Below are 16013 nucleotides of genomic sequence, written 5' to 3'. Positions count from 1 at the left end.
AATACTTTCTATACATGGTCACTATCAGTATGATTGGAACGGAAGAGTAGTTGGGAAAAGTTGGGAAAAAATGTGGTGTTTCGTATAAAGTGCAACACATTCATTGCTCTAATTTCAAAGGCACTGCTGGCTTTACAGAGGTGCTTCTCAACCTTGTTTTCTCAATATTATTTTCTCTTACTCTCTGTTAACCAGTAACATTGTCTGGTTTATGGCTGATATTAACACATCTCCTTGCTCTAAAGATGCTTGTCTAGGTTGTACAATCCGCTCAGTGTTATCCACCTTTTCATAGCCGGCTATGCACTAGGAATGCATGCATTGCAAATGTCATCATAGCTGGTTTCTGAAGCGGTCTGCCAGACACCTTATATTCTGAGAATACCCTTGGTAAAAGATCCAGCACTCATTTTCTATTTGAAACAGAAAAAGAAGATGAAATTTTCACATTTAACAGCGAAGAGAAAAAATACTATCTCAAAATATTGAGGCTGCACTCAAGTCTTATTTTCAGTTGTTTTTTCAAGCAGTTTCCAGTAAAGGACAGCTATATCCCATAGTATTCATCACATCATAATCCTATTGATTTCAAATAAATGTATGAAAGAGGAAAACTTCAAAACCTATATTTCACATGATTTTTATTTGAATATTTAAAAGGACAGCAATATGTCCTGCGTTTGACTGTTCAGCTTCAGTTAAACCTTTTACTGGTATGCAAACAAGAAGAAAAGTATTTAAATGTCTATAACAGACATCTGCATTTCTAACTAAATTACCATCAAAATTCTGAATTAAGAAAATGTATTGACATCAAAACAAGGCTTCCTTTAACAACAGATTTCTAACATAATACACATTGATTTCAGTCCAACTTTTAGATGTGATAAAAAATTAGAACATTGTTATAATTAGTTCAGGGAGAACTCAGAAGTAAACTTACTTAATTTATTTGCATAAATTGCCATTCTGTTATCTTTAAAAGCAAATGCAAATTGGCTCTGTCTGATATGATGATGGTTATTTGGCTCAAAAGTGCTTCAATTTGCGTAGCAATCTGGTGTCGTCTCTGCAGTGAGGCGATCCCAGGTAACATACAAATCCTGAATTATTCCAGAAATTAGTATGTTTAAAGCATCAATTTAAGTGCTAATTGCAGTAGTAATGAGAAAAAGCAGTACTACTGTGAGATTTGCATCTACTGCCCCATCAGTATGCCTGGAGCGGCTGCTGACTGGCAGAGGATTTGGCTGCTAATTAAATAATTGTATGCATGGCAGTGTTCTCGTCTGATTCAATAGATGAAGATTAATCCTCAGATAAATATGTTTGGCTGGTATTGAAATGTCTTAGCAGTTTCCTCAAAAATAGCTTGTGTGTATGTGGTGTGTGCATTCACACTGTGAATGACTCTATGCCTCTATATGTCTATGTTTGTAAATATAGATGCATATAAGAGGAAAAAAACATAATGCCTCAGCATTGTATAAGGAGAAAATTTCGTTTCTGTGAGTTGGGAATGGCCATACTGGGTATTGCAAAGCCATGACTGTGTTACTCAGGTCATTGCAAAAGTGAAACCTTTATACCAACATTTTATATTTTTATGGCTTTTTTTCCAGTAAAAAACTGTCCTAATAGCTTGCATAGAACTAAAATTTATATTGAGACTGCCTGTTGAGTACCTTCATAAGTAAAGTCTTTTAATGTGCACTTAAACAGGGGCCAATCAAGAGAAAATACCTTCAATAAAGGAAAGTACGTTATGATATAGTTTCTATAATGAAAAAATATAAAATTACAGACTTTAAACCTAGCATCCTGGAATCAGACCTGAACAATGTCAAATAAAGTGGTAACTACACCACAAAAATGCCTAAAACATTCTTTTACTTATAAACATTTTACTTCTCACTCATAGTATATTGAACCTGTATCTTAAACCTGTTACTAGCACAAAAATGGTAAAAACAGTTTAAGCTTTATAAACTTGGGGAAGACAGGAAAAGGAAAGAAATTTCACATTTCAAAAGAAGAAAATATCTTTTAAGCAGATTGGTAATTAATTTTTAAATAGCAGCTCTTGAAGCTGCTCATGGATTTGGAATATTAAGCTAAGTCCTGTGGAGATAGTTTATTGGCAAAATTGTTAATGATGTTATTAAACGTTCATGAAGAATTTCTAATGTGATTATATTTTGAATCTATGGGTTTGAAATAAAGATATATATATAAAAGATAAAGTTATATAAAGATAAAGATATATATATATATAGTATATGTAAATTCACCCATTAGGTGCATTGATACATTTAAAAGGAGTGAATATGTGCTTATGTCATCCTATACAGGGAAAAAAAAAAAAAAACCAACAGTAGAATTGTCAATACCTAAATGTGGGAGCCTGAGCTTAATTTTCCAAATATTGCAAGCGTAAACATAACTGAATGTTATCTGGGCTTTAAATTCAACAACTATTCAAAAACTATTTAGACTGTAACTCTGATCTTTGGCTTTAAGCTTCAAGTTTGTTCCAGTAATTCATTCTGAACTGTATCTTTTTAACAATGTTTTTCAGTTTCTAAGGCAATTAGGCACCTTTTAAAATACTAAGCTGATATTTGTATTATTGAAAGACAAACAAGAAATCCCAACATTTAAAGAATATTAGCCCTGCTCTGGTAATACCTGCTTTTACTCTGGAAGTATCTGTGTTTCTGTAATCTTATTTTTCATTTTTGTCTGCTACTTTTTCCCTCAATAAGAAAAGCATCACTATATTTTATTGAAATTGCATGGATGATAAAAAGACAGCCTGTTGTCAATGGTGCATCAATGATCAAGCTGCACTAACTTTCTCTTCAGTTTTCAAAAACATAAGACCTGGAGAATGACGTATTACAACTGCCTTCTTATCTGATTAAGATGTTATTCAGAGTTACTTTGCTTTGTTTGCACTGTAAAAGCTACATGAGAACATGACAGCCTTTGACACATAAAATATGTAGCCTTGTACGGTATTAACAGGACCAAATCAGAGTCTTCAACAGAGCAACAGGTAACGCCACAAAAGGAGTTAATACTGAATAACCACTTCTGAAATTAAACTTTGTTCTTACATAATCGTAACAGGCCTTGTCCTGCAAGATAGCATGCATAAAAGTTTACTAGATAAACGATATCCGAAGTATAACAAAAGGCGTGGTCACCAGGTTGGTATAGATCAGAGTGCCTCTTCTGAAAACAGCAACAAATGCACTGCTTCTGTGCATGAAGAATCTAACACAATAAGTCTGCAAAGTTCCTATAATAAGATTCATCCTAAAAAAAAAAATTTACATTAAACAGAATATTTGCCAGTTAAGGCAACTAATATTTGCCAGTTAAGGCCAGCAACTACACAAGTTGTCTCATCCGGTGTGATCTGCTGGGGGTGACTTTTTTTATGGTCTTATGTGTTAAATGTAGCAAAATCTTGGCAACTACTAATTCATTAAGAATGCCTTCGGTGTTTTTTCACCTTCAAGGCGCTGCCTTTTTTCCCCTTCTTTTCAGAATTGGGACGGAAAGAAAGCTATCTTTTCCCTTAACGCTCTGGCTGTTATATTCTGTTTTCTGTTACAGTGTTCCCATCTTTTCTAAGCTAAAGCATTCAAACATGAATGCAATTCGTCGGTGTCCTGTTTTACACTGCAGCTCCGCGAGCGCTCACAGCTGGCCCTCCCCACCTTCTCCATTGAACGGACACAGCTGTTCATGCAGCACACACAAGAGGGAAGAGAGAAAGAGATTAGTTTTAGCCTAAATCAGTTTTCTCATTTATTTCAGCCAGGCTATGGTAATGCAGCCATTTTAATCCAACCTAAGTCTGCACTGCAGCCGAAATGGGCAGTTCTGCCCTCCCCGTGCCATTTTCACCTCTCCTGACCTGGCTCGCTGCACAGCTGCACAAATGCTGTGGATGGTACAAGTGAGGAGGTGGGAAGGAGCATCTGGGGACGAGGGGAGGAGGGATCACATCAGCCCTCTCACTGACAGTCAAAATGGCCTGTGGCCAAGTGGCTAGTGAATGCGTGTGCCAGCAGGGGAGGAGGCAGGAGCACTTCTTTCAGGTTCATGCTTATTTAGAGGGCTCACAGGATTACGGGATAGGCTTCCACAATCAGCCTTAAGCTGATCTAAGTTCAGTCACCAAAATGATTAGGAAGCTGATCCATCTAGCTGCACAACCACAGTATGGCAGTGCCAACACACTGGGGATGGAGGGGAGGAGAGCTCGCTGTGGGAGAGAGGCACAGAGCACCTTTTCCTATGGCAGTGCAACCTTAGGTGTACTCACCCTGGCTGCTGTATCCCTAATTGTGTATTAACATACACCATTGTTGTAAGGATGAGTCTTGGTAATGGTGTCTCCAAAAAGCAAAATTAACTTTTACTAGGGCTCTAGACCTTCCAGCTCTGAAAAAGTAATCAAAGATGCATCAAGCACAATCCAAATGAAAACTGATTCTGTTAAAACACAAGACAGTCTAAACGATACATAAAATATGTAGGTACGAATACTTTAGCCTTTTTCCAAACAAAACATTTCTGTTCCATGCCAGTATTGCCCATGTGACTAAGCCTACTCTCTTCATTCCCAGAAGATCCCATCTGCTGGCACCTTACCAAGATCAATATTCTTCCCTTGTTCTCCTTCCTGCCCTCTACCTTGCTTTTCATACGTTTTTTGAAAACATCAGTGAAGTGCAGATTCCTCCTTTGTTTTGGGGATGGAAGGGAAGGAGGACAGGGTAGAGGGTGGTGGTGGTTGTTTTCATTCGTTTTCCTTCCAGTGTCAACCTCATCTATTTTTTTCACCCCTAGCGAGCAACCATTCCACAGCAAAGTTTGCTATTCCTTCTTCCTAAAAGATTTCATCAAGTGAATATGCTGATTTTTGCTAAATGAAAGCCTGTGTTACTTCCCTCCATTTTTGTCACAGCTTCTCAGATGTGCTTTTGCTTGTCTGATGGAGACCCAAACGAGAAATACATAGGGTTACATTTTCAGGATGCTTCATGAATTGCCACACATTCAGCTACATAAATTGTATGCCTCTAGCAACGGTTCTCTGCAAAGATAAAAGTTGAGGGCCTGTTGCAGTTCACAAGAAATGACAGACTTAAGATTCCTCTGGAGGATTGTAAGAAGTGTTCATGAAGATCGATGGAAGAAAACCTTAAAAAAAAAGTCAGGATAACTTTGGATATGCAGTTGAACTTTTGGTTAATTATCTGAACTGATCCTCTGAACTCTCTGAGGTTTGCCTATTGCTAATTAGCACTGCAGTGACTTGTTCTTTATGGATTATGCTAAGGAAGTTTAATTTAAAACTTAATTATACTAGTTTTTAAGTGGCTTATAGGAAAAAAAATACTTTAATCGGGAGTGGTAAGGATTTTTTCCCGTGTTCAGACATCAGTAATCTTAGTGAGGCATGTATAATGTGCTTGAGAGTTTCACATTTGTTTGATTTGCTTAGAAGAAATTAGAGTAAGAGGTTAAGAAAAAGTATTTTATGCTTGTGATTTGAAGAGTTGTACTATTAAATATGATATTCCAATACCTAATAAATTATTATTAATATAGAATAAGAATATCAACCACACATTGAATTATTATTATGAAGTCATCTGAATCGTATAGATTGTCTTGTAATCCACAGGGATCTGTTTTTTCTACAGACTTGGAATTTCTTGTCCCGTTTGCCAATTCTAAATGTTAGCCTGAGCATTAAGGGCTGTTGGGATGACCCAGTTCAGTCTCAGAACGAAGTGCCTGTTCCTCTGCTGACAGCAGACACACGAGATGACAAAAGATGGATCAAATTGCATGCTGATCAAGAATATGTGCTCCAGATAAATCTGCAGAGAACCCAGATGGGGTATCAGGTAGATAAATTTATTATTTCCTTCCCAGCTGCACAAGTTTCCAATAATCCATTTATGCTTTACACAGCATAACAATATTTTTATAGTTTAAGAATTATGTAAATTGTAAACACTTTAAACACCTTTTCTGTGTTAGTAGTGAAGCAGATGGTTTTTCAGGGTGCAGTAGGACAGTAAATAGACTCTAAAGGTAAAATCCTAAACCAGTTAAAGTCAATGAAAAAAATCTGTCATTATTTTTTGTACAAAACAGGAATTCATAAAGTTAATTTGCTTGGGTACTATAAAGCAATAACAGTAGATATGTTCAATTCACTACCCAAACTCTTACCACTCATATTCTTACATACCCTGCTTCCCCAAATCAGTTTATAAGTGTCCCTATGAAATTCTCATGCACCTCCAAACTGTATACCAGAACCCATACCTATAAATATGTTTCTACTTGGAACACATCCTCAGCCTCAAGGAAAGCTGTAGGAAGAAAAAAAGGTCAGAGCTCCTCCAAAAGCCATTCAATTTCAACTGGAAAGAAGGAGGGAGCAGAAGCATTTCATGCAGTGATCACTGTTTTATAAACATCTCCACGAATTTGATCCCTCTTTTGTATGAAACAGCTGGATCAAACTGTTTCAGAAGCTTCATTGCTTTGGTGGTGTTTTTTTCTTCCATATAAATCTTCAGTAAAACCTTTCCATCTACAGAGCACAGAATGAATGCTGATTGAGTATACATCATTTTATCTTCAGCTTTCAGCAGTAAAGTCACTGTCTTAAAGAATAACTGACATAATCTTTCTTTTTGCTATATCGACCTGAAATAACGATTTCAGGTGCTTTTTGTTTGTTTGTTTGTTTTGTCCTTCTGTTAATCGTAAACAATATTGTTTAGTGTTATTTAAAGACACAAGGTTTACAATTAACCCTTCTGCTGAGAATAGCATTTGGGATACATTAGATGAAATTACAAAAAGGGAACAGTATTTCCATTCAAGTTGAAATAGCTTACAAAATAAATGGAATGATATCTTGTATTCTGTTGTGTTTTTTTCCCTTTGAACTGTTTTTCTCTGTTTGTTTATTTTGAAAATAAGTCTTCATCTGGAAAGAAATAAAAATATTTTAATTTGCATCTGGCTAAATTATAGTATTATGTAAAAAATCATGTGTGTGTTTTTGTGGTTTTTCATTCAAGGAAGAATGGTATTTTGGAACAATGATTTCCAGTTTTACTAAACTGTTTCTTTTCCCTAACAGGGAAAGCAAGACAGTAAAGCAGTGGCTCCTCGATTCCCCAAAGTTAAAGATGAAGGATGGTTTTTGATATTGGGAGAAGTTGATAAAAAAGAACTAATCGCCCTGAAGAGAACTGGATACGTCAGAAATCGAAATACTGTCTCTGTTGCTTTTTATACTCCAGAGACTCCTGGAAAGTATGACAAATTTAGAAATGAAGTTCTCTTAATGATTCTCTCTTCCAAGTGGCTGAGACCTAATTTCCAAACTAATGATTCTGCGTTTTACATTTTAGGTGTATCTACACGTTGTATCTCATGAGTGACAGCTACCTTGGCATGGACCAACAGTACGATATTTACCTGAATATTATACCAGCTGGTACCTCAGCACAAGCCACAACAGAGGTATCTGATGCTATGAGTCACCTGACTTTAAGCTAAGGTGGTCTGAAAAGTCAGTTTAGAAGAACTGGTCTTTCTGCTAACATATCTGGTCATTCTGGACATCCAAAAAATGCATTTGCCTTAGTGGAACCAACTTCTAACCTCAAGACAACTAGGAAATTGAAAGTGACTACTGTATTGACTCTGGTAACACAGAGTTAGCCACAGTGGCCTTAATCCTTTGTAAAGGTTTGTCTTTTTCTTGGTGCATCTTTCTTCTTTCAGAAGTCATATTGATCTCTTTTATTCCTGATAGAGTTGGTGTAATTCAATTTTGACACATCAAAATAAAAGATACTGTAATTTGCGCAAACTTAGGGCTATAGTCTTCATTTTGAAAAGCGCTCTGTAGCCTATGTATTAATGTAGTTTAAATAGTCAACTTTTTTTTTTTAATTTATAGGGAAAAATACAAAAGTTGATCTAAGAAATGCTGAAAATATTGATGGATGTGTTATATTTCATGTTTAATAAAAATGTCCATAAAAATGTTTTGCATTCAATTTTTTTTCAGTGTAAAACATATGAGATATATAGTAACAAAATCCTCCTGTTACTCAATGCTACATTTTAAAGGTGATAATCTAAGAGAAAATTTTCAAAAATGTATACTAATTATGTATGCAGTAAGTCTGGTTATAAAGGCATGCTAAACAGTCAGAAATGTTTCCGGTATAGAAATGATGATATTTATATAGATCATACAGTTTACTCTCTACATATAATACATATAGATTACATATGTAACAGTTTCTTTAGTGGTTTTTCTTGGGTGTTGCAGAAGTAATGCAAATAAAATCATGTGTCATGGTCTAGGTTTAAGTGCTAGAGTGGGTAACTACATTCTGTGAATAAGGGAGAGCTAGGCTCCAAAGAATGGGAGCAAGAAAGAGTTCTGCCAGACAGCAGCTAGTCTCTAAGAGAGTCCCAACTCTGTTGATACCACAGATGCTTATGTCTACAAGACGTAAGTCTGAAGAGAGAAGCTAGCAGCATTTACTTTTTGCATAGTACAGTAATTAGACTGCTTACCTACACATCATGAGGTTAGTCTTTTTGTCAACCTTCAGAGGATTCCAGAAGCTGAGCAAGTACTTGAAAGCAACATATTGCAAAAGCATCATGCAACTTCATTGGGATAGATCTTAAACTCAGTATTAGTATTTGAACTTGTTCAGCTTTGCATTTAGATGATAAACATTACCTCACTGAAGAGTCATTTTGCTATCATTCTCATTGTATTTCACCAGATCAAAGAATACAGCAGAGGTGTAGCCTGGAAACTTCCCCCAGAAAATAATAGCAGGGTCACCTAGAGCTGTTTGCCCAGGACTATGTCTAGTCAGCTATTGAATATCTCCAGGGATGGAAATTCCACAACCTCTCTGGGCAACCTGTTCCTTCCATTGCTTACAACACCCTCACAAGTGTTCCCTGATGTTAAGACAGTCTCCTGTGTTTCCTTTTGTGCCCACTGCCTCTTGTCCTGGCACTGGGCACCACTGAAAAGAGCCGTCTCTTTGCACCCTCCCTTCAGATATTGGTATACTTTGATAAGCTCCCCTTGAATCTTCTCCTCTCTAAAGTAAACAGCCCCAGCTCTCTCAGCCTTTCCTCATAGGAGAGGTGCTCCACTCTCTTCATCATCTTCATGTCCCTACGTTGGACTCTTTCCTTTATGTCCATGTATCTCGTACTGAGGAACCCAGAATTGCACACAGCACACTGGGGTGGCCTCGCCAGTGCTGAGAGGGGAAGGATCACCTCCCTTGACCTTGACCTGCTGGCAACACTATATTACAGGAAATAGAAGGCTGGCTGATTTCAAAGGGTCAATAGTTAATAATTGATTTGGTTCATATACACCTGGTATTTCTACATTGTGAAAAACGTTTTATAAATAATTTGGTAATTGAGTGTTTTCGCAGATCTTCATCACATCACCTGGTAATGTTAAAAATGTTTTTTTTTTTCATTATTGCAGGCTGACTATTGCATAAGAAGATGGGACAATACCATTAATAGAAAAAGTTGTCACTATATTATCAGCCTGATAGGTGATACTCTGGCTTTCTCTGCTTTTTGGACTATTTCCAATATAATATGGACACATACTATATATGCGTCACTCAGCACATAGATTTTTTTCAAATTTGTAGGCACAAATTTGGTTATTCACACATTTACTTGGTCCTATGCCCATTTTTAAGAGAATTGTATTCTCTAATCTGCAAGTAAATTGTCACAGAAATTAAGTCCTTTCTTTGGGAAAATGCTTGGGTGAAGCAATATATTGTCCCTCAGCAATTTTAATTAATTAGGAAAAGGAGCTATGCCACTCACACAGCATACCAACATGATGATACTAGCTCTTGCTGCTTTCTAAATGTACGTCACAAAATAGTAACTGCAGAGTAGCAGACAATAGCTTCAGTATTCTGTATTAATCAATTAAAGAAACTCTGCAATGTCATTTGTACCATTTGTACTTTGGTTTGGAAATATGGCATTTAATTTCCTGGTATGATAATTAGTTTTAGAAATAGTTTGGTGAAATCTCTGAATAACATTACAAGCTCTTTTTTTTTTTTCCACAAAAGTCTTGGACACCTGAAGACAAAGTCTGAAGAAATATAGAATAAATTTAAGCAAATAAAATTTTAATTATAGAATCACAGAATTATCTAGATTGGAAAAACCCTTCAAGATCACCAAGTCCAACCATCAACCTGACCTACTGAGTCCCATCACTAAACCAAATCCCTTAGGGCTACGTCCACACATCACTCAAATACCGCCAGGCATGGGGACTCCACCATTTCCCTGGGCATCCCTTTCCAATGTTTGACCACCCTCTTCATGAAGAAATTCTCCCAAATACCCAGCCTAAACCTCCCCTGGTACAACTTGAGACCATTTCCTTGCATCCTATCACTTGTTACTTGAGAAGAGAGACCGATAGCCTCCTTGCTGCAACCTCCTTTCAGGTACCTGTAGAGAGCAATGAGGTTTCCCCTGAGCCTCCTCTTCTGCAGACTAAACAACCCCAGTTCCCTCAGCCACTCCTCTGCACATGCTCAAGCAGTGAGGGGCCCTAAAACAAACACAATATTTGAGGTGCGGTCTCACCAGTGCTGTGTACAAGGGGACGATTACTTCCCCAGCCCTGCTGGCCACACCACTTCTAATGTAGGCCAGGATGCCATTGGCCTTCTTGGCCAGCTGGACACACTGCTGGCTCATGGTCTTCCAGCACCCTGTAGGTCCTTTTCTGCTGGGAAATTTCCCAGTCACTCTTCACCAAGCCTATAATGCATACTGGGCTTGTTATGACCAAGAATCGCTATTTCCATGAATAAGATTTAAAAAATAATAATAATAAAAAAAGATGTATTTGAAACAGCTGCTTAGAAGGAGCAGTTAGAATGTTTGATCCAGTGATATCTAATGGGGAAAAGTGAGAACAGCTGTCTAACAAAAGTATGAAAATCAAAGACAATAATAAAAATAGAGATAAATACCTCTGAAGTATCCATTATGGATAGATAAGCACATACAGAAAGTTTTAATGTTAAATTTCTCAGTCCAGCTTGCAAGCTTTTTTTTTTTTTTTTTTTTCCATTCAGGGAGCAGCTGCAGTTAGTGCCTGCCGCTTAGGTATCATGCGTCTTCCAAAAACTGAAAAAAGCAACAGAAAACAAACACACATGCATCTGTGTTTCTACTTCTTTAAATCCTCCTATGCAACTGCACCCTTTCCACCTGGTGTACTGATGGCATTACAGCAGCCCTTAGCCCTTAGGTCTGGATACATACAACCATTCCCCATCTCTTCTTAAGGAACTTTTATAATGCAACCTGTTATTTAGAACCTTACTTAAGATTTCAGTTCTAGTCCAGGTCCTGAACGTGTGGCACCATGAAACCATCTTCACAACTGCAATCTATCTTCTGTTGTAAATTGAATCTCTGGATGCCCTCATTTCACTCCAATGAATTCAAGGTTTTAGACTGCTGACCCAAAATTCCTCTTCCTCATTATTAGCTTGGTCCTAGAGGCCACCACCCTGAAGGGAACTTCAGGAAGTCTGTCATCAACTTCCATCCTGGAGCCTAGTCTAACCCTTGAACATTCACTGAACAGGCTGTATTTAAAGAAATGTAAGCTGGGCAATTCTGATTCCTCTCAGGATAAGATACCTACATTTAAGTGTCTCTACAGGCACAGTCTCCACAGGTGTTAAAGCTCCTGTTAGAGGAGATATGTGATGGATTCAGCTGCCTGCACTGTTTAAACCCTTATGAAATCACAAACCCACAAGGCTTCCAGTTCCTTTAAGTCTTACTTACGTGGGATAAGTACACATGGCAATTAGTGAAGATCAGTGCAAGCAGAGCTCTGGAATGAAACAGTGCTGAGGTCAGCGTTCCCAATCTGCCTGTTCAGGAAAATTAACTATGCAGCTCCAGTGTAGTCCACGCTCCTGGATTGCATCTTCTGGATTAGTAGCAGCTGAAATGAATCCTGTTCCCGTGCTTGAGAACACTTTATGGTGTGCATTGACACAGTGGGAGCAGAGCTGTTAAGGGATTCAGCGCAGAAATATGCTTCTAGTCTGTCCCAAAATGCTAATGTAGACGCATCCTACTTGTCCAAGGAGGATGTCTTGAGCACTCTCTGTTGTCCTAAATGACACTAGATGCTTATGCTCAGGTGACTGATTAGAGTTTTCTGCTTAGAGTGAGCTGAATAACCTGCCAAAATCCAATGATTCCATTGGAACTCTGTTAAGCGTATTCGTTATGCTGGGGGCTTAGGGGCCTTGGGTCCATTTAACTACATAGATACTCAAACAGAATCACCTAATTTTAGGTATCCCCTTTTCCAGCTAAATTGCACACCATCCGGCTTGATTGGGCTTGGAGTACTGTGTCCAGTTCTGGGCTCCCCGGTACAAAAAAGACAGGGATCTCCTGGAAAGAGTCCAGCGGAGAGCCAGAAAGATGATACGGGGCCTGAAGTGTCTTCCCTATGAAGAAAGGCTGAGAGACCTGGGTCTGTTCAGCCTGGAGAAAAGAAGACTGGGAGGGGACTTCATCAATGTGTATAAATACCTGAGGTGTGGGAGACAGAGGGATTTGGCCAACCTCTTCTCAGTGGTTTGTGGGGACAGGACAAGGGGTAATGGCCACAAGATAGAGCACAGGAAGTTCCGCACCAACATGAGAAAGAACTTCTTCACAGTGAGGGTGACGGAGCACTGGAACAGGCTGCCCAGGGAGGTTGTGGAGTTTCCTTCTCTGGAGATACTCAAGGCCCGTCTGGACGCCTACCTGGGCAACCTGCTCTAAGGAACCTGCTTTGGCAGGGGGGTTGGACCCAATGATCTTTCGAGGTCCCTTCCAAACCCTTCAATTCTGTGATTCTGTGATTCTGTGATTTAGCTGCTCACACACAGAGAGCTAGTGCCATTTAATATACAGTATCTCAGCTGGCTTCTACATTCAGCTCCAGAAGCATGCAAGCCATCTGGGGAGGGCTAACAGAGGTGAAACGTGATGCTGCTGCTTCTGTCACTCTCTGCGGACGTCTCAGGTAACCTGAAGCATCTGAAATAGCACTAGGAAACTACATTTAGGTAACCAAATTGGGCCTTTATTACTTGTTTAACTATAGGTGAGCAATTCAGTTGCTTAACTGCATTTAACACATTTCAAAACCACTGCAGATGTTCTAGTTGCCTCTCCAGAAGACTGCAAGTCTTCCACAGGTGCTGTGTCACTTCTGCTATCCCCATGCAGATACACCAGTATCAGGCAATGGGTATCTACATACTCAAGCTTAGTTAGCTAATGAAGCCCACACTATTTGTAAGTCAGAACAAACATGTGTTCAAAATTCTGTCCACAAGTCTCTCTTCCATAGCAGAGTGCAAGCTATTTTATGAGAAGGGGAAAATCTGTTTCATGAGAAGAAGTATGTTCTGAAAAAGGGTTGGATGCCATACAATGCCCAGAGAGACATGTGAGCTACAAAAAAAGGTGAGTAGGGCTGTTGATAGTCTATCAGTCATCTATATTTAATTCCCACCTGTCTTTTTAAAAAGTACCTTGTAAAATGGCATGTATTTTCAGCACACACTGTATTTCAGCAGACCGTGCCAAGATTTACATCAGCAGAAATTTCGACGCACATTTTGCTGAAGTGCTTTGCAAAAGCTGGGGAACGAGCTAACCAAATTTGCTATTAATGGCACAGACCAGTAGCACTGAGAGGTTAAGCTGCTTGTATAAGGCATATGAAGGGAACTTTGGAAACAAATTCTACTGTTTGCACAAAATAAATCCCTGGGTAAATAATAATAATAATAATAATAATAATAATAATAATAATAATAATCCTACAGAGAATTCAATCTAGACAGAAGAAACAAGTTCTGTAGAAAAGGCTCCTCTGCAGTCATTACACCATACTGCAATTAAACATGTTTACAATATGTCTTGTACTCAGATCTTCTAATGAGCTCCATACTGAATCAATGGGATCTGAATATAGCTATCTCTAAGTCAGTAAGCCTTTCTTCTGCAACTCTATTCCTACAAAGTCACAATCACCCTCTCTGATCTGCCCATTTAAAACTATGATCCTCTCCTGCAGTCTTACTTGCCGAATCATATTTTCTTTATTTCAAGACTAGATTACCCATTTACCTATCTAACTACATAATGCTAATTAATTCATTACAAATCTCTCCTCATAAATAAATTAAAATATTTCCTAAGACTACGCATTAGGCTTTGTTGCTTCTTTTTTCCTTCAGCTTAGACTTGTCCTATCAAGACTCCGAATAATAACGTCCACCCAAAAGACAAGGCCTGTAGCTCTCCTCGCAGGAGATCCATACAGAGCAGAATTGGCGAGATCCCACTGTACAGTGACAGAGGCCACATAAGTGAGAGAAAAAGATAGAAATGAAAAAATATCATGGGAGTGACTTAGAGTGGAGGGAGCATTAATCTAGGTTTTAGAATAGAAATGAGAACTTGGGGGGATAAGGAAACTCAATAAAGACATTGGCAAGATGTGTTAGAAAAACGGGAATGAAGGATGAAAAAGTGATCTGTGCTGAACATCATCAGTCCCAATAACAAGATTCCCACTAACTGTTATGACAGCAATGGTGAAATTGGGCATTTCTGAAAAATCACGCTCCCGATAACGTGACACGTACATGTAGCTGTAGGGCTATGATATTAATGATATTAATTACAGGGAAGAAGAACAGTAGAAAAGGGAGTCAAAAACCACCATCAAACCATGCTCTAAATCTACAAGAATGTGATAACAGCATTCTTCACACCAGAGCAAGTTTGAACCTTGGAATGGAAATAACTCAGTTTCTACATGTAGTGCTAATGTAGGAAAATTAAGCTTATGTACTTGACAGTGATACTTTCTTCTGGCTAACAGGATTAAATTGTTTCAGGTGCCAATAACACATGGTGAGTTCCCATAATGTATTTGTCAGCAAATCCAACTAATTAGGGACTAATTACTCATTGTAGTACCACAGTGATATCAGGTTCTAATAAACTGTCATCTTTGTAGCTGTAAAGATCCCGCAATTAAGCTTTATTTTATTTTCTCAAATGATTGCAATGACTAAAAAGACAGCTGGGAAGAAAGACCGAGAGGATTCTGCCATCTCCATTAACAGGCCCTTTCACTCACCCATGCCAAACCAAGATTTGTCCCCAAAGTTTTTTGGCTATTTTGCTCTATCTAAAACACAACATAAAACAGAATTCAACTCCACCAAGAGAGTTTGTTTGACTAAGAGTTTACCCCAGCTCCAGTGTCCTGCTGCTTCTTTGCATGGCTCTGCCCTGTCCCATCCTATGGGAGCTGTGGTCTCTCATTTTGCACTTGGACCAAGTGGGAGCCCTTAAGTGCCAAGTCTGTAGCACAGAGGAAGTCCTGGTCCGTGATTAGGTTCCTGCATGCTGAGATCTCCAAATAACTGCAAAAGGCCCCACTGTGCTCAAAATATGAGGCCATGTTACTCAAGAATGTATCAAGCAAGAGAGGTGCAAAATCCAAAGCACAGTTAGCTGTGTGATTAAGGCAAATGCCAGTTTAATTTTAGATTTCAGTTCTGAAAGACTTGATTCAAAGATGGAATGAGCTAATCTGGGAAAAGAGGGATGGAGAGATTTTTCAGTTCTTCATCGTAATGAAATTCTCAGAACCAACCAAGGTAAACTAGTCTCAGGCCATATCCATACATGGGATGCACATCTGGTTGAGTACGAGTTCTGCCTTTGTGCATCTCAAACATTTTTACCTGAATCCTGCAGGCAAACGCTGACAAAAATCTCCCAGCCTTATCCTTATATAT

At 38.4% G+C, this 16013-nt stretch overlaps 1 protein-coding gene across 4 annotated transcripts in view; it reads left to right on the top strand.

Annotated features, from left to right (window-relative positions):
• Nucleotides 1–8103, top strand: part of ASCC3 (activating signal cointegrator 1 complex subunit 3) — a 283273-nt gene extending 275170 nt beyond the window's left edge. For all 4 annotated transcript variants that reach the window (XM_050709555.1, XM_035561717.1, XM_035561719.2 and 1 more), the window contains exons 40-42: nucleotides 5727–5933; nucleotides 7190–7365; nucleotides 7464–8103. In XM_050709555.1, coding sequence (XP_050565512.1) covers nucleotides 5727–5933; nucleotides 7190–7365; nucleotides 7464–7611 — 531 coding nt within the window. In that variant the 3' untranslated portion in view covers nucleotides 7612–8103. The remainder of the gene's footprint in view (nucleotides 1–5726; nucleotides 5934–7189; nucleotides 7366–7463) is intronic.
• The last annotated feature ends 7910 nt before the right edge of the window (nucleotides 8104–16013 follow it).

The sequence above is a fragment of the Cygnus atratus genome, chromosome 3 (assembly GCF_013377495.2).
Source record: "Cygnus atratus isolate AKBS03 ecotype Queensland, Australia chromosome 3, CAtr_DNAZoo_HiC_assembly, whole genome shotgun sequence".
In the NCBI taxonomy this organism is placed as follows: domain Eukaryota; kingdom Metazoa; phylum Chordata; class Aves; order Anseriformes; family Anatidae; genus Cygnus; species Cygnus atratus.
Note: the sequence above shows the minus strand (reverse complement) of the source record. Positions and strands in the feature narration are given on the sequence as shown.